Genomic DNA, 26910 nt, shown 5'->3' on the forward strand with positions numbered 1-26910 from the left:
GGTCTCAGCAGCGCCGACAGCAGACACCTTCGTGGGACAGCTCGCACCTCCATCCTGGTCGCCGACAACGCCTCCGGGTCCGAGAGACTGCAGAGTCCAGCGTCGCCCCTCACCTGGTCGAGGTGACTTCATCCGGTGCCGTCCTGGTGCCCACCTAATCACTGGCTAGTGATTAAGAACTGAGTCCCCTCTGCTTTCAGGTCATCTCCATCATCGATCCAGGCTTGGATCACATCGAACATCATCACTGGTCGCCTGCCAGCAACTTCTTCTTTCAGGCTCCATAGACTGTAACGAGGATTCCCGACGTCTTTTGAACCCTATGCAGCCGCAGCCCCTGGGCTAGGTAACCCGAGCATTTCGGTGCTCCAACGTAGGTTCACTATCTAAGTGTCCAGATCCTTTTTAGTTTTCAGCCTAACTAGTCGGATTCGTCCGATAACTGTAACTTTGCGAGATACTAGTATCCATAGACTTTGTCCCGCATCCCGCGTGAGAGTGCACACTCTGCACCCGATCTCCCTAGGCCTCCTGCTCCTAACCTGAAAGTTCAGTAGTGTAGTCCTAGCGACCCTGAAGCCTCTGGATCTAGTTACTTACCTGCTAGTATTTCGCATTCCACTTTTGTAGTATATGGTTTTTCGTGCCCCTCTGGCATTTGTGTAAATTGTGCAACTTAAAGTATTTTCTTAAGAGTTTTGTTATGTGCTTAGCTCCCTGACTCATAAAGAGATCAGGGTAGACTTGTTATAAATGAATATCCTTTTATTTTCATAACAACTTGTGTGGTGTCCTTTCACTTGGTGTTCAAGGGGTATATGTGATGGTATAACAGCTGGCTTAACACGCCCTCTAGAGTTTAGCCTAAAGACTGCTCTTGTCCATGCTACTAGGATAGCTGGTCTATAAGGTTGACTTACAACCAATCATCAATAAGGGTCGTTTGGAATGATACACAGTGATCACTAGAATAGTGAGCACTACATATCAGGCCAACTTCTCACAAGAACATCATCCGAAAAAAAGCCTGTTATAACCCCGGGTTTAAGCGACCAAATTGTGTTCCCCCAAATGGTATGAAAGACCGTCTTTTCAAGAGTTTTTGTTGTCATGCAAAGATGTGCACGCCCTCCGCCGCTCTACCAGTGGCACGCACCCTCCCACTGCCCCTTGCTCCTCTGTCTCTACATGCAATCCGTCTGCCTCTGTCCCTTGCTGGAGCGAGCAGGGGTTCCATCTGTGCTGGCCTTAATATGGGCCTCAGGCACACCACAGAGCATACTTTGTGGCTTTTGAAGAAAAGTTTGCAAGTACACATGATCTATTGGAAGACTGTAAGAGGTGTCATGCAGGCAGCTCTCCATCCTCTTCACCACTCATTCCTGTTTTTTAGGCCAACAAGACAGAGTAACTGACACAACTGCTGAACAGATGAATACATTCAATAGAATGAAATGAAGGTTTACTGTAATCACCAAAAACTTAACATAACTCCATCACTAAGCACGGTGGCCCAACACAAGAGCACCATTCAGTAACTCATGAACAAATCGCTTGACAAATCGCTTAGCAATGGTCTTCCAAGGAAACACCATCACATAGTTCGATAGCGTGCTTCCTTGCCCTTAACGGAGCGCTTTCTAAATGCAGATGCAATGGAATACCTAGAATCTGGCTGTGAAGGGCCGGGGAGAGCGCAGGGCGTAATTGGAAACATCCCAAAGTAGATGCTCCCTGGTGACCTCTGAGCACATATTCTGTGACGCACGAGTCTCTTGGTTGTTTTGTTACTGTGCTTTCAGTTTCTGCATTGATAGATGATCTGAGGGTCTCTGGAGGGCATTGGTGCTGTAGAACACCTTCAATGTCTGATGGCTGCGAGACACACTAGCATTACTGCCGTCAATCAGCGTCTTTCAAGAAAGTTAATGGGCAGCTGTGTGCTCACTCTTTGAAAGTGTGTGTGTGCGCGGTTTTTGTAAACATGATACCCATGCACTAGCATTACTGCCGTCAATTGGCGTCTTTCAAGAAAGTTAAAGGGATTAATGTTAAGTAGCCATCTCAGGCAGACTTAGAGTACGACGCGACTTGCTGCAACATGGTGAGTGGGATGGGTGGGGGTAGTCCGTCCGAGAGCACTCACAGCATTTCCCTTGCGGGAGCGAGCAGGGGCACCATCTGTTTGAAAGTTAATTACAAACAGATGTTGCTAAAGCTTGCTCCCGTAAGGGAATCGCTAAATGTGCACACGTCGCCACTGAAAGCAATGCAAAGCATGCATGTTTTTGGGTGAAAAAGCAAATCGATTCCTAAAGGTCTCCTCCTATGTAGCGCATGCGTGCTGCGTAGGTGAGACCTAAAAATGATCCTGCAACTAAATACAGTGGCGCATCTGATGCAGCATTGGAGCAACCTCTTGAATGTTACTTGCCAGGAGTGCAGTATTGTCTTTAAAGAAACAGGCATGAGATGATTTGCCTGTTGTAGTTCAGACGTTTGGCCTGAATCCCATGTATTCTGCATCTTCAATCTTTTAGTTTTGATAACCATCTGGTAAGTTGACCTCTACCATGGCTGAAGATTGCAAAATTGACTGAGCTAAATGCTGAGTTTAAAAGATAGGCGTTTCCTTTAGCTAAATTGCACAACTATTCCTCTTGTTGATAGCCTTTGTTTTCCGAGGTGCCACGAGTCCAAATGGGCAATGAAGGAACAATTTATCTCACCTATTTTTAATTATAACAGGTAGTTTTATGCTGCATGTTTTCCTGGCATCTGTTGCTGCAGTTAATATAAACACCACTGCGATGTAAAATGTATGTGGCATTTAATGTGTAACTTTAATGATTGGAATATGAGAACGGAGACTGATTCACAGCGTAGAAGTAGCCCAGAGTGAAAAGATCAGTTAAATTGCAGATACCTTGTGTGTTCATAATACGTGGAAATATTCGGCCTGCACTAAGCTACAGTACTTTTAATTGAAACACTGTTTCTGGCTCACAGCACTTACATTTCACAGATCAACACTGCTCAGTTTTCCAGCAACTACTACAAAGGAGCTCTGACATTATAATGCAAAGAATGAGAGAAGCGACTCCTGAGGACTGCCTGTCAAGAGTCCATTTGCTACTGAATATGCTCTGTCAACACTTTTTCTTGTAGAGAAAAAGGCCAAGGAGACTTGCTGTGCTCTTTCACTGTGGGAGACCTAGGAAAGTTGTTGGATATGAGAGTGGTTTTCCTAGCGGTCGCCACCCTGCTGCCAGCGCATCAAAAGTAAAAAATAAAACGGTAACAAAATTAATTACCGTTTCATTTTTTCACTGCTCCCAGCCTGAGCCGTGTAAGTGGGCAGACTGCTGCTGACTGGCAAAAGGAGAGTGGCGCACACTCCACCAGTTTACAAGTCACTGTAATGATGTGTGCATTCTAGTAGCTGGGCGAGAGCGGAGCTAGGGGGTGAAAGGAAGAGGAGGAGCGAGGACAGCAAGGGGTTAGTTAGAGTAGGGACTGAGACAAAGCAACAAGCAGAGAATAAAGCTCCTTGATAAAGATATATAGTGTCTGTCATCATTCCTATCAAGACACTACAGCTGGCGACGAGGGAGGGATGGTGCAGTCTGCCACCCATAAAACCCCAAGAAGAAGCGTACCGTCCCGTGCAGCACAAAAGGATAAAACGCTGCTGTAACACATGTTTTGCATTGAGTCCGCCGCCTAGACCAAGAGGCCAGTGGTATTTGCCCCTGCTCCGTGATCGGCTGGTCGCGTAGAGTCTTGAGGGAGAAGAGTCATCGAGCGCTGAAAGCGTTTGAAGTGAAACGCCGGTGTGCGCCAAAATTGCTCACCCCCGATGCGTGTAAAATGGCACGCGCTCAGTGATAAGAAATCGGGAGCCTACCCCGATCCTGCCTGCTGCTCCGGTGACCGAGGAGCGTATGAGGCATGGCTAAAGCCTCGTGGAAGTGCCCCGAAGAAGAGCGCTGGTACGCGCCAAAAGTGAAAGCTCATCCCCGATGCGTGAGGAATAGCACGCGAACAAAGTAACAAAATCGGGGGCCTACCCCTATCTTACCTGGACGCTCCTCGGACCAAAGAGCGTGTGAGGTGTTGATGAAACACTGCTGCCTGCAAACGACCGGCTTCTGGTGAGTGCCGAGTGAATCCCTGTGAGCCTGCAGTTTGAATGAGGCTGAAATCTCGAGAGGAATGAGATTTCCAGGCGAGCGGCCATCTTTGAGTCAGGCAGCCTTGAGAGAGATCTCCTTTGTGACCCATGAGCGGCCATCTTGGAGTCAGGCAGAGTTAAATTCAACAAGCATTGATTGAGCCAAGAGGGTTAATGCAACAAGCACTGGCTAATACAAGTGGAGTCACAAACAAGCACAAGTAAATACAACGGTGAATCAGTAATCAAGCACAAGCAAACAAGAGTGAATTAACAAACCAGCACAAGCAAACTCAAGAGTGAAATAATAAACAAGCACGAGTGAATGCAGAGGGTGAACAAGAAAACAAGCAGTGATAAATGTAAGTGAACAGCAAGGACAAGCATTGGCAAATCTAAAGGAACAATCATTGGCAAGTGCACGGAACCAAGCACTAGCAAAGGCAAATGACCGAACATTGACAAACGTGAAGGAACCAAGCCTTGACAAATGCAAGAAGTAAATCAAACAAGCAAACAAGCACAAGCGAACACAAGAGTCAACACAGACAAGTACATGCAAATGCAAGTGATGCAAGAAAACAAGGACTGGCTGATGTAAGAAGTGTGATGAAAAGAGCATAAACAGAAGAGTGCAGTCCTGCAGAAGACCCCGAAGAGGGCAGAATCTCTGAAGACCCCGAAGAGGGCAGAAGTGCAGAAGACCCAGAAGAGGGCAGTCCTGCAGAAGACCCCGAAGAGGGCAGAATTGCGGAAGACCTCGAGAAGTGCAGAAGACCAGAAGAGGGCAGTCCTGCAGAAGACCCCGAAGCGGGCAGAATTGCTGAAGACCCCGAAGAGGGCAGAAGTGCAGAACTGCAGAAGACAGTACCAGAAGCCAAGAAAATAAATGATCCAGAAGCATAAGGAGATGAATGTCGAGGAAGCCTTCTCTCATCAACGAAGTGATTGGAGGACCCGTACTAGTCCAGAGGAGATGCATGAATGAACAAGATGTCAAATGTGTCAGGCATCATCGCTGAAGAGCCAAAACACCTGCAGCTTGCATGCGACTCTAAAGCAAGGGAGTCACTTGTCACGCACAGTGTAGCTGAGTGGTGGCCAGTCTGAACTCAAGAAATCCAAGTTTCAATCACTGGCGCATGTTGAGGTAGTTGCAAAGCTTACCAACCTCAAAGCAAACGACCAGACCGAGGATCTTGGCTGAAGAGAGTCAGCAAAGAAGACGGAAAGCAAAGTGAACAGTCCTGTGACTGTAACAGATCAGAATCTTCCTCTCTCATGGCGGTGGGAGAAGTAACACAACGGTCCAATCCCGGCAGTGAAGTGCCGCCCCCAGCGACACAGACCGACACTCAGAGTTTGGGTCCCAAACGGAACCGGTGGCTGGAATCACTGGATGATTTCCTGGAAGCAACCGGTGAGCAAAGAGATAGAAAAAGTCTGATACTACTCCTCCAGCTGGTGGGTCATGAGGGCCAACGCTTAATCAGAACATTTTCCGAAGAGGACACAGAGACCTATGAAAAACTCCAAGAGAAGCTACGTGCCCATTTCAACGCACAACCAGATGTGGATCATGATCGCATCGTTTTCAAAACAGCACAGCAGGAACCCGGTTGCAAAGTCTGGTACAATGCTGCCATTTCAACACATTTACAAATGAGGAAGCAGTTCGGCTCCGGATAATCGAAGGCTGTTCAAATTCTAACACGAAGCGCAAGATCCTTCGAGGGCATTGGTCGCTAAAGGAAATTATCAGGAAGGCTGAAGTTGGGATGCGGGTCAAAGCAAGAGACAGATCAAAGGAATCGCACCCGAATACAAAACACCAAGATACCCGGAAAGAGACATCACTCATGTCCTGGAATAAAGCTCAGGAAATAAACAAAACTAGAAAGACCAGAGATAAGACCAGATCAGAGATAAGACAGCGGGAGAGATAAAGTGACATGGAATACTCTGAGTCAGCAATACAAAAGACGAGCGCAAGGAGTTATTCACCCTCAAGGAGTCATTCAAAGTATGGCACAAATTATTCTGAAGAGGATGAAGTGTTAAGTGGGTCAGATCGCATCAATAGACCAGATGACAGCCTGCCCAACAAAGGTGTAAGAAAAGCAAACTATAGAAGAATGGGCCAGTCACGTCAACACTGGAACTCGGGACACAACCACACCGAGTACCTCCCTGCTTGTCACATTCTGGGGACGAGTCCGAGGAAGTATCAAGCAGGAGAACATATCACACCCGTAGCACAGATGTCAGTGCACCAAACAAGCGAGAAGAAGAAATAGATCGCATAAGACGGACTGATTCACTCAGACACCGAAAAAGGGAAGACAAACGCATCCATGACATCCGAGATAATGAGGAAATTGAGAGGAGGTCGTTACCATCATGCGAGAAAGGCAAAGATGAAATACCCTGGGATCAAACACGAGAAACAAGCACGTGGTTATCAAACAACCTCTCCAATGAAATGACACTGAAGACACTTCGAGAAAGGTACCCGGAGAAACGTCCCAAAGATAACTCCAACTTGAAGAACAATTCGTCACGGCCTACCTATTTCAGAACTCTACCATTCAAGACACTCTCAAAGGAACGTTCTCAACGGAAAACGCCAAAGGACTCCTCCGATTCTGAAAGCATGTCTATCCGATCCTGGAAGTTGACAAAAGACTCCTCTGATTCCGAAAACATGTCTGTCCAATCCTTTGAGTCGACTGAGTCGGGGTCCCGACAGTGGCCATGGCATCAACCACCCGAACACACCATAGAACCAAAGGACATTCGTCCCATCAAGAGCAACCTATCTCACACCAATGTCTCCGAAGACTCAATCACCCCACAAGACAATCTGTCATGCCAGTCGCAGGTATATCACGACATAAGGAATATACTGTCACCCCTGATGGGGTCAGCGAGGCTGACTCAAAGGACATACCAAATGAAAACAGATATAAGGGACATTACACACCAGATGAGAAAGGACTATCCGGTCACTCTGCACGGAAGGCAAGACGTGTTGACAGAGACGGATCATCATCGGATGAGAATAGAACATGCACCTGTCCAGATAGTCAAAGGGTTCATCAGTCTTAAACGCGAGTGGGAGTGGGTGAGACAGCCAGAGGCCGCAAATCAACCAGAGGCCGCAAATGAGTTCCCGAACCAAACGAGGATGACTATTTCAGACATTGACGTGCCGTCTGGCATGCATGACTTTGAACAGGAGGACAGTGTTACCCTTGACTGGACAAGACTTAGAGACGCCAAATCACACGTGGGTGCTCGGAAGAGAACCAGAACAATATCGACTCAAGAAAGAAATCGAGCGTCAATCGAACAAGAGCCACAAAGGAAGACAGACTGCCGCCATCACGCTGAGCCATTCACTGTCACCTCACAAGGAGCAATCATAATCGGCTCGGAGACTGAAGATCGGTGGATAACCCAGAAGCCTATTGGAAACCGCCATGAATCTGGGAACAAGAAGATCACACGAGACATTTCGCAAGTTCAAAGAGGCACTCCTGTAGTCACAGGGACTCTTGTCAAGGCAGGAGAAAGCAACATCACGGAACTGGATAGGCGTCTCCATAGCTTAAACGGGCGGTCTGCAGACCTGTGTTGTTGATTGAAGAACTCTGATCAAGTCAGTTGTTTCATTTGTTAACAAAGGGGGAGATGTAATGATGTGTGCATTCTAGTAGTTGGGCGTGGGCGGAGCTAGGGGGTGAGAGGAAGAGGAGGAGCGAGGACAGCAAGGGGTTAGTTAGAGTAAGGACTGGGACGAAGCAACAAGCAGAGAATAAAGCTCCTTGATAAAGATATATAGTGTCTGTCATCATTCCTATCAAGACACTACAGTCACTTTAGCCGGCTGTCTTGCGACGGCCAGCCTGACATGCTCAGTGTAAAACTCTCCACCCAGCTGTCTTAGACAGCTGGGTGGAGAGCAGGCACAGGCCTCCTGTGCCTGCTGGAGCACTGAGGCAGCACGCTCCAGCCAATCCTGGCGCTGCTATGCTGCTGCTTATCTGCAGAATGAGAGCAGCATCGAGATTTGTAGTAGGGAGTTGCCTGAGGCTCCACCAGGTGCCATCAGACTGAGAAAGAAGAAGAAAAAAGAAGAAAAAGGCAGTGGAGAGCGGGAAACGGGAAAGCATTTTTTTGATCCTTTTGGCACCCACTAGGTTTAACTCTTGGTCCCCTCAACCCCCCTTCAGCGTTGTGGGTCACTGCCCACCACTGGGGTTTCCTCTCTAGTTCAGGGGCCCGGACTGTGCAGGTAAAGGGAGTTTAGGGGGGGAAAAGGGCCCAGCACACAAAAAACATAGTGTTAATAGCTTGATTTTGAGTTACACATACCTCAGAAACATTTTGATTCCACAAAGCACATTGCTGGATCAGAAAGTGTAACATGTTATGAGAAAGGTAGGAGCGGGAAGTACAGTTGTTTTATTAGGTTTAGGTAGATAGATAACCACAAATTGTAAATAATTTAGACCTGTCTACCGAGAAGGCCTAAATCTTGAATGTTGAAGCAATGCACTCCAAGAAGGTTGGGTGTTGTGGAGTTGAGAGAGCCTGACTGCTGTTAGATGCTGCCTTGCACAGGAGAAGCCTGTCCTGAGGAGGTGTATGGAAAGGGAGATGAGAACAGGGGCGGCTGGTGACATTTGAAAGTGGTGGGCGTAAACTAATTTGCATATTGCACCGCAGCGAGCGAGCGCAGCAAACGAGCCCGAACCACCTTGCATCCATCCATACATCACTCATGCATCCACCCACCCACCCATCCTGCATCCATACATCATTCATTCAGGCATCCGCCCATCCATCCATCCATCCATCATGCATCATGCATGCATCCATCCATACATCATTCATGCATCCACCCATCCATCCACCCACCCATTCGGCATCCATACATCATTCATTCATGCATCCACCCATCCATCCATCCACCCACCCATCCAACCTGCATCCATCATTCATGCATCCATCCACCCCTCATGCATGCATCCATCCATGCACCCACTCTCCCTGTTCAATTTCCTTTGCTGCGGCTCTTAGAAACTGGCCAATCACGTTTAAGCTGGGTCCCCCAACTCCACCATCTAAAATATTCACATTCATTTTACCCTTACTGTAAACATCCGTGGTCTCTTTGGAGGAAAACTGACCTGACAGGAGTCTGCGAGAAACTGGCTATAAGTTTGTGATTTACATCCCCACTGAAGATGACCGGTTCAGTCGGTATACAATCCTTCCCGACTGAACCGGTCACCTTCTAGCTCCTACGCGATCAAAATATTTGACACGTGTCTCCAGCTCCCGATCCTGGGAAGCACGGTCATCTACCCCTTCCTCCAGCTCGCCTTGCCGAGCGTGCTAGGGTCCCCCCTAGGCAATAGAGGCTTATACCAATTAGGCATTAATTAATGTCCTGATGATGATCCCCATGATTACTTAGTGGGATCAAAACGCCGTTGACCTTTATGTGCGCCTTATACAGAACTTATACCATGTGTTATGTATGTGTAAAGGTGCCTTTTGAAATTTCTGTTTCATTGGAAATCACAGAATCCTGAAGCTTTTGCCTAAAAGCCCTGTTTTGTTCCTTGTTTCTTCACTGTACTAATTAGTATGTGTTAGGGTACAGGCTTGTGCCCCACTACGTTGAATTGTTGAAGGAATTCTTTTCTCCTATTCCTGATTAAGTAAACATTGAGACCGCTGTCCGGCTGGACATGTCATATTAATATAGAATCGACTGTGTCTATATTTATTGTGCTTGAAATTTTATTTTGCATGGGACCACTTCAGAAACATAAGGCTAAGAAAAAAGACACCAAGGAGCTTGAGTGGAAGAATCTGAAATGAACTCATTGGCAACAGGAGGAGAGAAGGATGGACAGATAGGAAGAGTGAGGGTAACAAGAGTAGGAAAGAGAGCAAAGGGAGAGGGAAAAAAGGCAGGGTGGGAAAAAGGGAAAGAAGGATAAGGATAGAGAAAGGCAAAAAAGGAAAAGGATAGGGAATTGAAGAGAGAGTGGATAGTGCTCGCAATAGAAAAGCACAGGATTGCTTCAGAAAGGTTTAGCACTGGGAAAGCTGATTCCACCTCAACATCCACAGAACTACCAGCCAAGGTTCCAAATGTGCTTGCAGACATGGATGTGTGAAGTTCTGATATTTTGGTTTGGTTTGTGAGTTATGAAGTTGATTGCAAAACTCTTGGATTGAATGAGAAGTTCAAAGTGAAGAATCCACTGAGCGGGCTTCCCAATGAGAGGGTTAAAGTCACTGGTAGATTGCCTGAGGATGAGAATCAGAATTATGAGTGATTAATAGAAGCATTGATCAGACAGTTTGGGCTGAAGCCAGCTAAGTACCTTAAGGGGTTTCCCGAGATAAAGAAAGCAGATAGTGTTCCATTTGAGAACTCCAAGGGTGAAAGGATGGAAGTGAAGCATTTTCAAACTATGAACCAGTTGAAGGTGGCTTAGCGACTCAGGAACGAGTACTCTGCCCAGTAAGGCAATACTTGTTTGATGCGACAGAGAGGAGTCGAGAGAAACTTGCAGTTTTGTTAAAGTGATGGCTTGATATGGTAAACATGAATCTGAACCAGCATGGATCCCAGTTCAAGGAGGAGATGAACTCCGACAAGAATGGTTCCACATTGGAAGAGAAGGGTTGGAGTGGTTCACAAGGGTCTAGGCAAGGAATGACACTTGAGGAAAAGAGGTTTCTTAATGAGAACCAGAAGGAGAAAGAAGGGAAGTATTTTCCTACTCACCCAAAGTGGTGACTGATTTGAACTACCACAAGGAGGAGTGTTGTACAATTAATGATCCTGTAGAATCTTTACACCTGAACAACAGTATGCCATCTACGGCAAATGGAATCAGAGAGGGCCCAGAATCAATCATCCTAGCAACAATTGATATCAGGGAGAGAGATGCACATGCCCTCAAGGAACATTCACAAAAACACCATGGGGTTTGCATTGGAGGCAGGTTTCAATGGCAGGAAGGTTCCTGAGCTGAAGGATACTGGCACTTACAGAAGAATGGCTGGCTAATGATTAAACGTTGATCTGCAGTGTTTTTTAAACATAGAAGGACAGCTCCCTCTTCCCACTCTATTTGGAAATCACTGCATTGCATATCCCTCAGCGTGGTTACATACTCTGCAGTAATAACTTCAGAGTATGTAAGAGTGTCGAGGGGTATGCACTGCTGTGCAGTGGTTTCCAAACAGGGCAGGAAAAGGGAGTGAGTAGCCCCTCAGTGTTTAATCTGCAATGGTTTTTAAACATAGAGGGACTGTTCCCTCTTCCGGCACTGTTTAGAAAGCAAACCACTGCAGATAAGTTCTGATGGTGGAGCAGCACAATTTCTCAGTAATTCTGCATTACAAGAGTAACGTATAATTACCAAATTCCTCCAATTCCACTGGGGGAATTAAATGTTTCACCCAGGTCTTGATGTGCTCTTAAACAGTTTTCGGAAGATTATCAGGTTATATTGCTTGCCAAGGTCCACAGGAAGTGTGCCCTAGGTGACCTGGGCAAGGCAGTAGAGAATTTGATTTCCTGCAGTGGATTTTGAGAAGCAGATGATGTGTGGAAATTCTGAAACGTGGCGCAATGGTTGGTTTGCGTAGGTGGAAAAATGTTTTAAGTATTGTGGTGCAGAGCCACTGACTCAACTGTATTTGGCATATAATAGAGAAGTGTTAAGAAACAGCTTGACTTCGGACAGTTGTTAGAAATGGGAATCCTGGTTGGCTGAAGTAGGAAACCAGGCCAGGCGGGAACCGCCACTCTAGGCAGAGTAAGCTAGATACACAATTAGATAACCTTTGCACATCCTCTGGTAGCTTGGAACAGAGCAGTCAGGCTCATCTACAAAGGCACTGTGTAAAGTATTTTTGCAACACACACACATAGCAACACAATGAATACACCACAAACAGACTTCACACAAGTTTACAAAAAAATATAGAGCATATTTATCTGAGCACAATGAGACCAAAATGATAAAAATCCAATCACTGGAAATCGAGATATGATTTTTCATCATGTTTAGGGGAGAATCACATGCACTTGAGCACATGTTATCAGTGGTAAGGTGCTGAAGGTATAAGGCCAACTCAAAAGATCAGCAAAACATGGAGACAAAATGCAAAACGTCCAAGGGATGAGCACCCTAAGGGTGTCTGGTCTAACAACAGTGTAAAATACAGCTGCACTACCTCTGCCCTTCATTATCCTTGTCCTGCAATTTTGATTTTTGGCAACAGTGTGGGAGCCCCTGAGTTTGCAGGATGCCTCAACCCCCAATCTACAGTGCCTCAGAGCCACTTTCAATGTGCCCTGAGATTGGTGAGCCCCTACATTGGTCAACCAGCACTGTAGTTTTGAAGGTAGCACCCTTTATCACCCACTGCACAGGCCTTTGCTTGGCATTTATAGGGTTTTGGGAGTCTTAGCTACTCCCAGGATAAATTTGCTACTGGTCTCTCTGTGTAAAAAATGCCAATGACCTGAGGTAGATGGGAACTCCTTTATGTGTACTGTTTTGCATGAATATTATGTAGACATGTTTAACAGTCATTGATCATGAGAAGTTAAATGTGGACACACGTGACATAATATGTGAGTACTAGTACATTCACCATTAGGATTTCCTTTAGCGAACTGTGAAGACCCTCATGTTTGGGAGAACAACATCTCCACTCTTGTTCCTTTGTCTCCAGGACTGGACTGGACGAAAACATAAGGTTCACAAGTAGATCTGGGCCCTGTAGGGTGTCCCTGGTCAGCAGCAAGCAGACAATTGCCACTGAAATTTATTTGTGGAAAATGCAAGGGGAACTTTCACATAAACCACTCTGGGGTGGAAATCTCTGCTCTCATTTGGTAGGGTGGATTTGAAAACTGTAAAGGAGGCACATACTCTAGTTGACAGTGGATTAATATCCAAGAACAGGACTTTAGATTGTATTAGAACATTGGTATGTTGGGAGCTCCATTGATGACAATGGAGTGCTCCATGCTTTTACGGGCCGGTAAAGGCCCCCAAACAACATTCCAATGTTGTTTTCAAAGGCCTCTTGGAGTCCGAGGGAATTTACAGTCCTCAAACTCCGAGAGGCCTTTGTTTTATTTGTTGGAAGATTCTGCCCTCTAGTGGCAGAATGTTCTAATAGCCTTATAGCCCTTTGTAGCTGGGCTATACCGGCTAATAAAGTTCAGCTCCCTTGTTAAAGTCCCTCGCCTTTGCCTTGGGCCTTTAACACTGGAGCGGGCCTTTAATAGCTGGTCTAGCCTCTACGACGGGCTGCAAGGCTACATTCAAGAACCCCATTGCAGCTAACTTAATGCCAGCTTGGACACAGGTGCTGTGGTCTTTCCAGAATCTTTGCTGAGTGCTGTCTGTTTGCTTTAGGCTGGGAATACGCTCTACAGTCCTGTTGACTGCCCTGCTGATTATCTTCTGTGTAGGGTTGTCCCTTAGCCCACGGATTCCAGAGTCAAGGACACAACACCAAGAATCTCTCTCCACTCCTCACCAGAGGTTGAAGCAGGGCTGCTTCAAGAACCAACTGTTACAAGCACAGGTGAACTGAATGCTGTCACTGTGTGGTGGCCACACTCTCTCTTTGTACCACCAGTTGTTGTTTCTGTCACTCTTCGAACTTTCTTAGTGTACAGAGGTCCACCACAGATGTTCTGCACAGATGCTGGATCTAGAAACACTTGAGTGAACTCTTGAGTGTGTCCACTGGTCTGGTGGGCTTACACTTTGGTGTCTTTGTGGGCAGACTATGACTCCCTCTTCAAGGCCAGTGTTGCTGGCCCTAATGGTGGAGCCAGAGCTTAGAGGCTCCAGGGCACCCTAGTTGACAGATATCCTCATTGTAAGGGACCAACACTACCAAAAACATTAGCAATGAGGCCCGACATATAAAAACAGAGCATCTTTTCGCCAGAGATCCTCATTGTAAGGGGCCAACATACCCAACACCAGTGGTGGTTGGTGTCCCTCGAAAATGGTGCGGCATACAGAGGATACATTTTTCCCTGGTATTTGCATAGCGCGATATCGATCTCTCACAGTATAGGAGTGCATAACATGAGCGAGCACTAGTTCTAACTAGTGCTCATGTTACGCGCTCCCATACTGTGAGAAATCGAGTTAGTGCTATGTAAATACTGGCGGAAAAACAATAAGTGTGTAGCAGCAACATGATGCTTCTAATGCCTTGTGACATCAAAATGGGACATGTTTGATATCACAAGGCCATTAGCAGCATGCGGCTGCTACACATGTCTATTGTTTCCCCTCTGTATTTACATAGCACAAACTCAACCCCTCACAGTATGGGAGCCTTATACTATTTCTGTTTTTAATAGCCATCTTTGTGGCGTTGGTTCTATCTGTTATAGTAATCATGGCAATATTGGTTCTGCCTATAGTGGGTGTCCTAGTGATCATGGCGCTGCCTTTAATGCCCTCCATTTTAGTATTGTTTCAGTCTGCAAAGGTTACTGGCCTGATATTACTTCTGCCTATCATAATTATCAGGGTAATAAGCGCTCTGTAAAGCAATCATTGCCGGACTTATGGTCTAACGTGTTCCTTGGCCTCTTTGCCTGAGAAGCGCCACACAACTGGCACATTCCTGGTCTAATGGTCCTCTGCCAAACTATCGCACGTAATGACATCTCGTTATCCCTCCTTGAGGCTTAACACAGAGAGGCCTGTTGGCAGCAGTAGGTTACATTTATGCTAGCATTTACTATGACCCAGTGGGAATTTGTCTGAGTAAAAGTTGCTTTATTTGTCCTCTGATCGCATGGAATACAACAAAATCCGCCTAGTGACAGAGCTGCAGGAGGATGGAGCCAGCCAATGAGACAATACTGGTCAGAGTACCATGGTGCGTAGGCAGTCACCCCTCCTTCCAGCTGTAGCTGCTAGAAGTCAATGGCGCAGAGTGTGAGCAAAGGCTGGGCAGACGTTAGGGCACAGTGCCGCTGTCAGGGGTGTAGGTAGGCTTAATACCAGTCTGCAAACAGGCCCGATAAGAACTATTAGGCAGGAATATGTATATATGAGGGGCAGCAAGAATGGAAAGATTAAGAAGAAAGACACTTCAAGGTTCAACAGTTGCTGTGGCCCCTTGTGTGTCTGCCATTTTTGTCAGGGCGCCACTCACTAGACTTTGAATCCTTCGCCCAACGAGCCTTTGTGGAACAACTCCTCAACAATGATTAATCAGCGCATACAGCTATGTTTTTCAATTTTGGCAGTGCAATGCAGCTCATTGGGGGATGAAACTTTAGCCTCGTTTTATTTTACACGTTTATATATTATTCCTTAATTCCTTAATATATTAACATGAGCACTAGTTACATTTACATTATGCAGGACACAAGGAAATCAACTTACCATATCTTCTTTACACACCATGGGCTGACTCTTTCCAATCCACCGCTGTTAGTCTGCTGCACTGAAGAGCTCTGCCTGCTGATGGGAAACTAGCACCACACACTTCAGCCAATGAAAGCAGTGCTCTTATGCTATTTGTAATAGTTAAAGCATCAAATAACTGCGAGGATTGGCTGAGATATACAAACACAGTGCTCCATCCGAGGCCGAAGGGGCTGTGTGTTTGGTTCCCCATGTCTCAGACACCAATGACTGGGAAAACCTGAACTGTGCATGTCAAGCCGGCCATGAGCAAAAGGCCGGCCAACCTTACCTGCAGTTCAGATACACAGCTACAGATGGTCACAGCAGTAAAACACGCCCCAGCAGTACGGGAAACATCCTTTACCACGCAACCATTACAATGCAGTATGGTTACATTGTGGTTTTGACAACGCAAGTCGTTACATCGACTTGCACTGGAGGGCGCTCTAGACTAAGGAATAGTGTGAATTACTATTTCAACACCTTCCCTACTGTATGTAGACTGGAGTTGGAATAGTAATTCACACTATTCCTAAGTCCAGCGCCCTCCGGCGCAAGTCGATGTAACAACTTGTGTTGTCAAGACCGTGATGTAAAGCGGTGTATCATCATACATTCCCCCTATAGAGAAACCGCGCCTGACCAAACACATTAGCAATGAGGATAGATGTAGGAGAACAGAATGTCAGCAACTTCCCATATCATTAACAAAGTAACTGTTAGATGGTTTATCTTTGATACAGTTTCTCTTTTGTTTAATCGATGTTCTGTACTAGAATGGTACACTGCAATGTTTGCAAATGTGCGACAAAAGTTGTGACGAAAATTTGGCATTTTTAGAACTTTTGCAGACTGAAGGCCCAGTGTCATGATTTGTATGAGGTCACAAGCCCCCTAACCTTGGATAAGCTTGGCTATGCATAAGACTGCAAGGATGGGGGAAAGTCTGCCAGTAATCAAAGATGGTAGCTGTAGGAGAGTAGGGTCTGCTATCCTATGGTCACCCCAAATTTTTTCTTCACTGGTTTTCGACTTACTGAGGCTGTGGGCCTGCTAATCAGACACCCAGCCTGCTGTTCTCTCTCTAAATTCACAGACATGTACTATAGGTACATAACCCAATTGGAAATGGACTCCTTGTCAGCCCCTGTACTATGCACTATAGGTGCTCAGGGCATAGGTGCCACCAAGGCCTACCAGGGGCTGAAGCATAGCTTTTGCCACCCATGGCTGGTTCTTAAATTGACACAACTGGCCGATCACTCAGCTGGGGCAAGTGGGTGTAATCACCCCTTGCTTAGATATAGTATACCTATATCTAAACCTATATCTGGACACATATAAACCTGTGAGCCACTCCTATGGAAGGCCTTATCAATCCTGGAGGCAGAGTGCGTGGTTTATTGTGAGATGGAGCTCTGGCATGAGCTGAGCCTGTCTGCAGCTGTCAGGAACAACTCCCTAAGCTGATCCGGGATAATGCCATACCATATACTATTAAGTGCATTATAATCCTCGCGGTTATATAGCATCTTTGGTTTGGCTTTATCAAAACATGTCGTGTAAGGTGTTATACGATTTGGAATACTATCCCCTCGACAGTTCTGTCGACGGGGATAGCATTCCACCCCTCTAGAGGGAGAAGACATGTTACTTTACTGAAACGCGGTTGATTTTTAAAAGAGCCTCAGATCCACAAAATGGATGCTTCTGCCACAGACACAAGTCTGACCTCCTGCTGCTGACCGAAACTCCGCAGAGGAGGCCTGGACAAAGGCTTTCCTGTCACAGGGAGATGTTACACTACCCCAGACAGGAGATAGTGGATTGTAGCAGGGAGGTTTGAAAGAAACCAGACACTGCCTGGGGAGCACAAGGCTGCCCCTTGCATAATCCGGTCAAACCGGTTCTGGGGCACACCAGCCCCTGTCCCAGCGCGGCCTGGATCAAAGGAAAGGGGTGTATCCACCCCCTTCCTGGGTCCCACCCATAGGAGGGGACCTAGCAGGTAATCCAGCCCCCTAGATTGGTATAAGAATGGGAGCAGTGCCAACGCACTCAGATTATCCTGATGAAACATAAGAAACGAAACTCTGGACCCTTCGACATCCTACTCGACGTAGAAGACTGAAGAAACTCCCTTGTGGTCAAGGAGTGACCACAATTAACAAGGAAGGGAGGTAGAGTACAAAAATAGGATTCCTACTCCACGGGCACTGATAAATTAACAAGAAGAATCCTACTACCAGTGTGTACCACAGGGAAGGGGAACACTCAGTGTTGTGTAAAATACCCCTCACACACCAACAGGCCCCTTGGTGTCATGCTTCATCATCGGGGTCTTCGCATCCCGCTAAGGGGATGCGGCACGCTGCGACCTGCGACTACGCGGGAGCGTTGACAAATTGGACTATGTGTGGTGTGTGTTGAGTGCAAGTGAAGGGATTAATGTGAGTGAAGGGTGTGGTGAAAAGTTAAAAAGTACCTGGCTAGTTGGTGATGTGAAAAAAACTTTATTTCGTACCCCTAGCTGGTGCTATTAAAAAGGTGTGCAAAAGAGCGAGGTTAATTGTCTTAATTAGGGACAGAACCTCTGGTGTGCGTCGACATGTTTCGGTACTGGTGTACCTTCTTCAGGACGGGGCACAACTTCCCAACCCTACTCACGTTTTTCTATGAAAAGTGTTATCTTAATTCTCTAAAAAGTGATAACAATTTAAAGAAGGCTACAGTGTGCCTACAGCGGTTCTTTTGGATCATGCAATTGCATGCCTCATGGTCTTTGTAGTATATTGGCTCATGAGCAAATCCTGGGCATCAAGGTAGGGTGGTGGAACCACAATGAAATGTATTTACAGCGGAGCAGCACAGGGTGGTAGAAGGAGGCCAATTTAGGCGGATTTCATTGTGGATCCACCTACCTACCTTGATGCCCAGGATTTGCTCATGAGGCAATATACTACAAAGACCATGAGGCATGCAATTGCATGATCCAAAAGAACCGCTGTAGGCACACTGTAGCCTTCTTTAAATTGTTATCACTTTTTAGAGAATTAAGATAACACTTTTCATAGAAAAACGTGAGTAGGGTTGGGAAGTTGTGCCCCGTCCTGAAGAAGGTACACCAGTACCGAAACATGTAGACGCACACCAGAGGTTCTGTCCCTAATTAAGACAATTAACCTCGCTCTTTTGCACACCTTTTTAATAGCACCAGCTAGGGGTACGAAATAAAGTTTTTTTCACATCACCCACTAGCCAGGTACTTTTTAACTTTTCACCACACCCTTCACTCACATTAATCCCTTCACTTGCACTCAACACACACCACACATAGTCCAATTTGTCAACGCTCCCGCGTAGTCGCAGGTCGCAGCGTGCCGCATCCCCTTAGCGGGATGCGAAGACCCTGATGATGAAGCATGACACCAAGGGGCCTGTTGGTGTGTGAGGGGTATTTTACACAACACTGAGTGTTCCCCTTCCCTGTGGTACACACTGGTAGTAGGATTCTTCTTGTTTATTTGTCAAGGAGTGACCACCCTGTGCAAACAGGCACCATCCAGCACCTCGACGTCTGCTTTGTTGCAGTCCCCGCCGGAACTCGAGCAACAGAGATCAACGAGATCAAGTTTGCCTGCCTTCTTACAGCCCGATCCACAGTCTCTGCAGAGCTGAGACCCGTGGAGGCGACCGGAAGCGTGGGGCACGCCATCTTGAAAAGACCAAGAGACGCTGACCGTGCAGCCCACAAGTGTTCCTCGAAGCTGTACACCGGGGTTTGAGAAGCCCCAACCCTGAGCCACTCTTGCACCGAAGCTCACCCCTCCACACTCGACGAGTGCTGCGTGGGGCCCTTCTGCTTTCTTTGGCTCGACGCGTTGGCCCGGTCACTTGCCAGCTGGTTTGTGGCCCCTGTGCCGGCAAAAACCTAAAACCGACTTGTGATTCTGGTTGCTCCAGACTTGCTCCAGCTCCTCTAAAAAGGAGCCCCCGCTCTGACCCTCCTGGACCGAGTGAGAAGCAATCTTCCAGTCCTGCGTGGATTGCTCTTGCCAAGTGTTGTTGACTCCTATCTTGAAGCCGACAGCGCCAACGGTGAGAGCCTGCGTGGGGCAGCTCGTGGTCCGCTCCTGGACGTCGCAGATGCCCCAGAGCCCAGGTGGCAGCGGAGAGAAGCTCCTCAACAACCACCTGATTGCGCCCGACATTGCCTGGTTCCGTCCTGGTTCCACCCTGTTCACTGCTGAGTTACCCAGACTCTGTCCCCTCTGCTTTCAGGTACTTTTCTACTCTGATCCACCCTTGGATCACACCGGACACTTCTCCTTCACATCGCCTGCAGCATCTTCAGCTTCAAGCACCAAGAACCTGCGTGACGAAACCCGACGCCACTTCGACCCTATGCACCCGCTTCCTGTGGGTGAGGTAACATTGCAACGCCGGTGTTCCCACACTGGTACACACCTCTAGGGCCTGTGTCTAAAGTTTTGTCCTTCTAGGTTCAGCGGAAGTGTCCTTAAACTCTATTTGTGTAACTTTTACGCACCATTGACTTAACATTGGTGCATGCGTGTGCTTTAAGCGCTGCACCCGAATTCCGCGGGCTTTTCCCGACTTCAGCATTGCTTGTCCCGACTGCTCCCAGCGATTCCCTAGGCCCTAGGCCTAACCACTGTTCGATTGGTATCTCTTATACCACTTTCTTAATATATGGTTTGAGTGGCCACCTGCCCTCATCCATAATTGTGCAACTTTGTATGTTATACTGTGCTTTTGATTTAACGCTTGTGCCCCTTTGCTCATAAAGAGTACTGGGGATTGTTTTTAGTAATAAACACATATATTTTTATAATATATACTTGTGTGGTGTCCTTTCATTTGATATTACAGGATTGTGATTGGTAAAACAGCTCGCTTAACACGACCTCTTGAGTTTAGCCTTTAAGGCTGCTTAGTCTATGCTACCATTAAGATAGCTTGTCTATAAGGTTGACTTACAACCAGACACCATAAGGGATTGTTTGGACTGATACAAGGTGGTTCCAGAATTGGAAACATCATATATCAGGACAACTTCTCACAGTAGCGAAAGTCTTCATTACAATACAGAAAATAAGAAAAGTGATCATTACAATACAGAACATAGGAAGCTGGGCACATAGTTAGAATGGGAGCCTACAGCACAGGTGATATCTTCAGAAAGTCCTGACATATTCAAAGAAGTGATTATATTACAGCTGGATCACATTGGTGTAATAGTGGGAAATATGTGTACTTTGAATACGAATGGTGGCTCAGTGGGCTAATGCGTCTACTGCAGGGGCCTGTGTTTGACCTCGTGGTCACAGGTTCAAATCCCGGTGGGCCCACTCAGCCTTTCATCCATCTGAGGTCGATAAATTTAGTACCATTGAGTTGGGTAACAATAAACATCTGTTATTCAGCGCCAAGAAACCTCTGTGTGAACGTGAGCTTTACAAATACATGTTATGTTAGGTTATGTCCTTCGCACCGAGGTCACTTAGAACATTAAGCAATGGACAAAATGAGGTTATGCTGAAAGACTGCAAGAAGGAAGCAGTGATGTTTTTCAACACACCACTGAAGGAACACTCACCACGTGGCAGCTGTAAAATTCACAAATGATTAAACACAAAGCAAGCAAAAAGCCGGATTCTAAATTAAACTATGACTCATGAGCTAACAATAAATTAACACTCTTCCTTGTGTAAAGATGCAACACAAGGACAAAAGGGAGCAGGCGAGGGAGCGCGCTCGGAATTTGTCAAACTGAAATGGAGAGGAAGAAAAGCATAGAAAATCTTATTAAAAATGAAGTAGATTACGTACTGGACCTTTGAGTTGCATTATGTTTTTTACTCCCTATGTTTTTTGGCCGTGGTGAGCATTCACCATCTGACCAATTGAAAGGGCTAGATCACATGTGAGCATGCATAGGTGATCAGTGTTTTATTCTGTCATACTCTTGGTCAGAAAATATAATACAGTAGTTCTTCACTTAAAGGGCTTATTAGTACGTGGCATATTGCTGTGATCTGTAATTGTAGGAGCAAAAAATTATTTATAAAAAACAATTCCACCAGTTGATCGCAATTTTTTCAGAGACTGTTTTTCTGATGGGGAGGGGGAGTGAATAGGAAGTGACATGCAAAATGCTTAACAGTCTAAGTTTATTAAATACAACTTAAATCTAGAAATATTAACTTCCTTATACATACAAACCTACTATGTTCTTCTGTATCTTTATATTTATTACTTCCCTCCAAATTCAGCATCTCCATTGCACTATCCCAAACCTCATTCTACTACTCTCTTCATTGCACTATCCTCTTTCTCACCCTATACATCTCTCATTATATCCTTTATCTCCACTCTCTGACTCATCCCAAACCCCATTTTACTACAATGTTCGTCAAAATAAACCTTTCTAGACTCTTCCCTCCTCTACTGCTCCTTTAATCATCTCAAACCTCTTTTACTATTCAGACCTCTCAAACAACCCTTTCTAAACCCTTACCTCGTGTATCATCCGTTACCTTATTTTTCTCCCTAACCCACTTCTACAGACTCTTCCCCCTCCATCTCTCCTTTACTGATCTCAAACCTCTTCCTAATTCTATACTCTTCAAATAAACTCTTTCTATACCCTTCCCTCATTTTTCCTTCCATTATCCTTTTCAATCCAACTAACAGACTCACATGTCCACCGTTCAAATTAATTTCATATTTTCCGATACTAATTCTCCACTAACCCTTTTTGGGTTGCGCACTTCGACACCTCGTCAGGGGAAGTAAATGCTACATGAATGCAATTACAATTGCAATAAACATTCTTTCCACCTGTTAAGTGTACCTTACTACAAGAGAAAGCCTTAGGGCTTAAAGGCGGGTGTGTGCTGCAAGTAGTCAGCACAGGCTCCAAATTAAGGAAGAAATTAAAACCGATTTTACAGGGCCCTATTTTCAGGTACTTAGCATTACAAGCAAAAAAGGAGATGTACTTCTCAACAATGTGTACATGAACCCTTATTAACCAGTCAGCAGATGCAGTCCCCATTACATTTCACGTTTTGCTTCATGTTACATGGTATAAGCGTCCCTTTTCCCCAAGAGTATTTCATTTTCCCAGATGTGCATCAGTCGTTTCTTTTTCATGTAACATATGCATAGTGCAAACCGAGTTGCCGCTCGGTGTTTGGGTGAGTTCAGGATTTAGACGGGGGTTCACGACAGGGCATGATAGAGAGCTCTGGAGTTGAGGCTGATATCAATATGGTTTTTTCCCTGTGCCTTTTACTGTGCCATACAGGTGCATGCTCATGCAATCCCTGGCCTCTCTGTTGAGTGCAAAGAGCAACAGTCACAGGGGTGCCACTGGTAATTACGACTCTATGGGAAGGTGTGTGAGGGGGTACACAGATATCAAATAATGACAGCGTCAAAGGTAAAGAAAATACAGGTAGAGAGAGACTGTGTGTACAAGATGAATGGAAGTTAATGCAGGCGGAAAGAGTGAAAACTAAGTGATGAGAGGAAGGAGATGAAGTGTAAGATAAACAAATGAAGGGACTAAAGAGTGATGTGGAGAAAAAGGGTATAAGCAACTAAATCAGAAAAGACTGCAGAGTAAAGTAATGTGGAGGGAAGAATGGAGGTTGTAAGTCATTAACTTAATACTGATTTAATACAAGCATTGGTAAAGTCAATGGGTCTTTACAGCATGCCCAAGGTGGTGCACCATTATTTAAATAAGAAAAATAAGCCTTTGATGTGGCCATTTGTTTTCGCTATATTTGCCAATTTGAGTTGGATCAGCAAATAAAAAAAAAGCAATGTGTGAAAGCTTTTTTATTTAATATGCGGGTGTCGTGAAAGTGAGCAACATGGAAGTTGCTTGTGGGAAAGAGCAAGATGGAGGGCATCGGTGGGGCAACAAGGAGGTTGCGAGTGGGGAAGTGGCATGGGGTGGGGAGAAAAAGCAACAGGCGACAGAGAAGGAGTGTGCAGGTGGGTAAAGCTATTGGCATGGCTCAACTGCTACCGGACAGAAATTGCAACTTTGCAGGTGCCGAACAGAGCATTGCTCTGTGAAATGGCCCGAACGCCTAAAACGATGTAGATGCCCCAGAAATGAAAAATAAAATGGTAATAAAGGTAATTTACTGCAATTTTATTTATCAGTACTCCAAATCGAGCCAAGTGTCAGGGTGGAGAGCAGCCCTTGCTGCTGATTGGCAGCAATACAAAATGGGGTGGTGATGGATGGAGCATCTGAATCAATCAAACACTCACACCCAGTCAAAAGATCTGTGTTTGATCCATCATCATTCTTTAGCCCACTCTGCCACCAGCAGATTGGCAGCAGCAGGGAGGAGAGGTGGGCTGAGCACTTAAGTTTAAACTGTGCATGTTACTTTGCCCGACTGCCTTGCGACTGCCATCCAGACATGCACACTTCAAACCTCTCCAGCCCAGCTGTGTAGAGAGCAAGCGCAGGCCTCCAGTGCCTTTGTGAGCGCAGAGAGAGCCCTCTCCATCCAATCCTGGTGTTTCTCTCATGCTGGGTGGCGCAGTTTGTCGAATTTTCACGATATTTCCCCCAAAAGTGTGTGGTGATTCCATTAAGTGGGGCCTATATAAAGGGGGAGTCAGAAAAAGTGTTTTTCCAATGTTAATTTCCATAGGGATTTTTAGACACAACTACAGCCAGAACAGCTGGATGGAATTACACCAGAAAGGTAGCTCTTGCTCCAGAAAAGAACCCTTTTTGTTATTTATTGTAAATCCAATGGATGGGGAGGTGGGACACATGACCCCCCCTTCTCGGGGTCGGTTTTGCCCCAGAGACCACATCCCCGGGCCCCAGCCTCCAAATCCTGGGTGCCCTGGAGCCCACCCAGAGCACCCAGTCACCAGCGTGGGGCACTAAGGGGGGAGCCTGTATGCCCCCATGGTCCTTGCTGGCTCTCTGCTTCCTGTGGGAGCTACCATTGCTCTTACACGCATGCAGCTCTGTTTCCTTGCACACAAGACAACAGGCAGGGAAACAGACAAAAAACTCCACTCTCAGCAAGCTGGAACAGTTTCACAGCTCTCGCTTGCTGGGAGTGGATTTTGTGTTTGCTCTGACTTGACGGGAGCTGTCAAAGCTTTCACCAAGTCAGAGCAATAAACTAAGTTTAGTCAGTTAGGAATGCTGCTCCTCTTTTATAATTAACCATCACTACCAAAAGAAACACAACATGAACACATTTCAAACAGATTTCAGATTTACTCAAAGACATAGCAAAACACATGATAGATTTCCGCAGACACTTTTCTTCAAAACATAGCAACAAAATCAAGCATGTAGTGATGCCAAATTGGTGAGATATCAGCATTCATCCATGGAACTTGGTAGAGTGCTGGAACACTTTGGCCCCCATTAGGATGGCGGGCGGACTTTGCCCGCCCGCCATCCTTGCGGAAAACAGGACCGCCCCCGAGGTGAGCGGAGGTCCCGCACTGGACAGTAGGATGCGCCCGCCACAGTGGCAGGCGCATCATGCATTCTTAACATTGTGGCAGGTGGTGCTCTCAGCACCGCACGCCACAATGCTAAGAATGCATGTATGCATTTGCATACGCAATTCGGCAGGCACCGCCCGTTGCCTTCCGCAATGCGTATGCAAATGCAGGGGGGGTACCCCAGGTACCCCCCATGTGCACCTCCCCTTCACCAAGGGGGCCCACATTGCCACCACGGAAAGGCATCAGATCGGGCCCATTGTAATATGGCTGGCGGTGTCAAACTGACACCGCCACCATATTGAACCTTTTCCGCCCCGGCCGCAAGGCGACCGGGGAGGAAAAACGGCGGGCGGTCTTTCCGTCCGCCGCGGTCCCCCCGCCATACTAATATGGCGGTGGGGGCATTGAGGAGAGGATGTCGGGCGGATTTCCCCCACCAGGCCGGCGGTGGCTACCGCCAGCTTGGCGAGGGCAATATGCCCGACATCCTAATGGGCCCCTTAATGTTGGACATGTCAACCCTTGCTCAAAATCGTTTAGGCGACTCAAACTGCCTTTAGAATTTCCGTCCTAACACATGACTGCCTTTCATTAGCAAAATAATGGACAAATGTGTTGCCCCTTTAATACTTTTTTCAGCATGTGATACAGGGGACAATAACATCTACTGCTATATCCTCAAAGAAAGGCTCATAATGAGTAAAGGAGTACTATGCTGGCAGAATTCCTGTCTGTATAACAGGTATAATTAAGTAGAAATTGGTGACACTCTCTCCAGTCCCTTCCCAGGAACCTGTTGTTTAACCCAAGGGTAAATATTGGTGTCTTTGCAATTCTTTATCTATGTTGAACTTCTTCAGACAAAAGTAGGAATTAAAAATTCAGTATCATCTCTATGCAGACAGACCCTGTTATATGTCAGAGTAGCTTCAAACTCTAACTAATCAATCATGTTCTCCTGCTTAAGCAACCTGAATAAACTTAAACTAAAATACTATTCATACTTAATCATGGCTTCCATATGAATGAAAATTGCTTACATGTGAACCCTTTTACTCCTTTTAAAAATAATTCCGCTGTTGATCTCTATTTGTGCTATAAAAACACAATGGATGGGTCTTCCTACTTAATACTACCTGATATTGGGCAGGCATGAACAGCCACTTGGTTATACATTCCAACTGCAATCAAGATAGCACTTCAGGGCAGACATTTTATCCAGAAGCATTTCTGACAAAGAAGTCTGACCACTTTAGCTTTCTTTAAGGAAATACCTGTTTGTCCAGCTGTTTCTTCACCTTCTCATTCTCAGCCTCTGACTTGACTAGAGCTTTTTGGACTGCTCGGAGCTGCTCGCGCAATAATGCCACCTCCTGTTCCACAACCATCTTCACCTTCAAACTGTCCTTCTTGTTCTGAATGGACTCCTGCAAATACAACTTAAAATTGCTGATATTGCTTCATCTTATCACCTAATCATAAAAGAATGATTATATTTTTAAGCATTATCATATTCATAAGATACCAGTCCTCAAAAAAGCCAAGTACTTTTTTGCTCTGTACTGTACATGAGAATTTATTTCAGACATTTATTCAGTGCATACCCAGCACAAAGGCTGTAGAGAATTTTACAATAACCTAACACAACAGGGTCTGGAGCCTACTAATAACTACAAAACCACAAATAACTATCTGCCTGGG

At 46.0% G+C, this 26910-nt stretch overlaps 1 protein-coding gene across 1 annotated transcript in view; it reads right to left on the minus strand.

The window, feature by feature from the left end:
* Positions 1–26910, minus strand: part of LOC147707857 (uncharacterized) — a 910329-nt gene that overhangs the window by 135019 nt on the left and 748400 nt on the right. The window contains exon 43 of the mRNA XM_086925682.1: positions 26484–26636. Coding sequence (XP_086781808.1) covers positions 26484–26636 — 153 coding nt within the window. The remainder of the gene's footprint in view (positions 1–26483; positions 26637–26910) is intronic.

Source organism: Lissotriton vulgaris, chromosome 6, assembly GCF_964263255.1.
Source record: "Lissotriton vulgaris chromosome 6, aLisVul1.2, whole genome shotgun sequence".
Taxonomy (NCBI): domain Eukaryota; kingdom Metazoa; phylum Chordata; class Amphibia; order Caudata; family Salamandridae; genus Lissotriton; species Lissotriton vulgaris.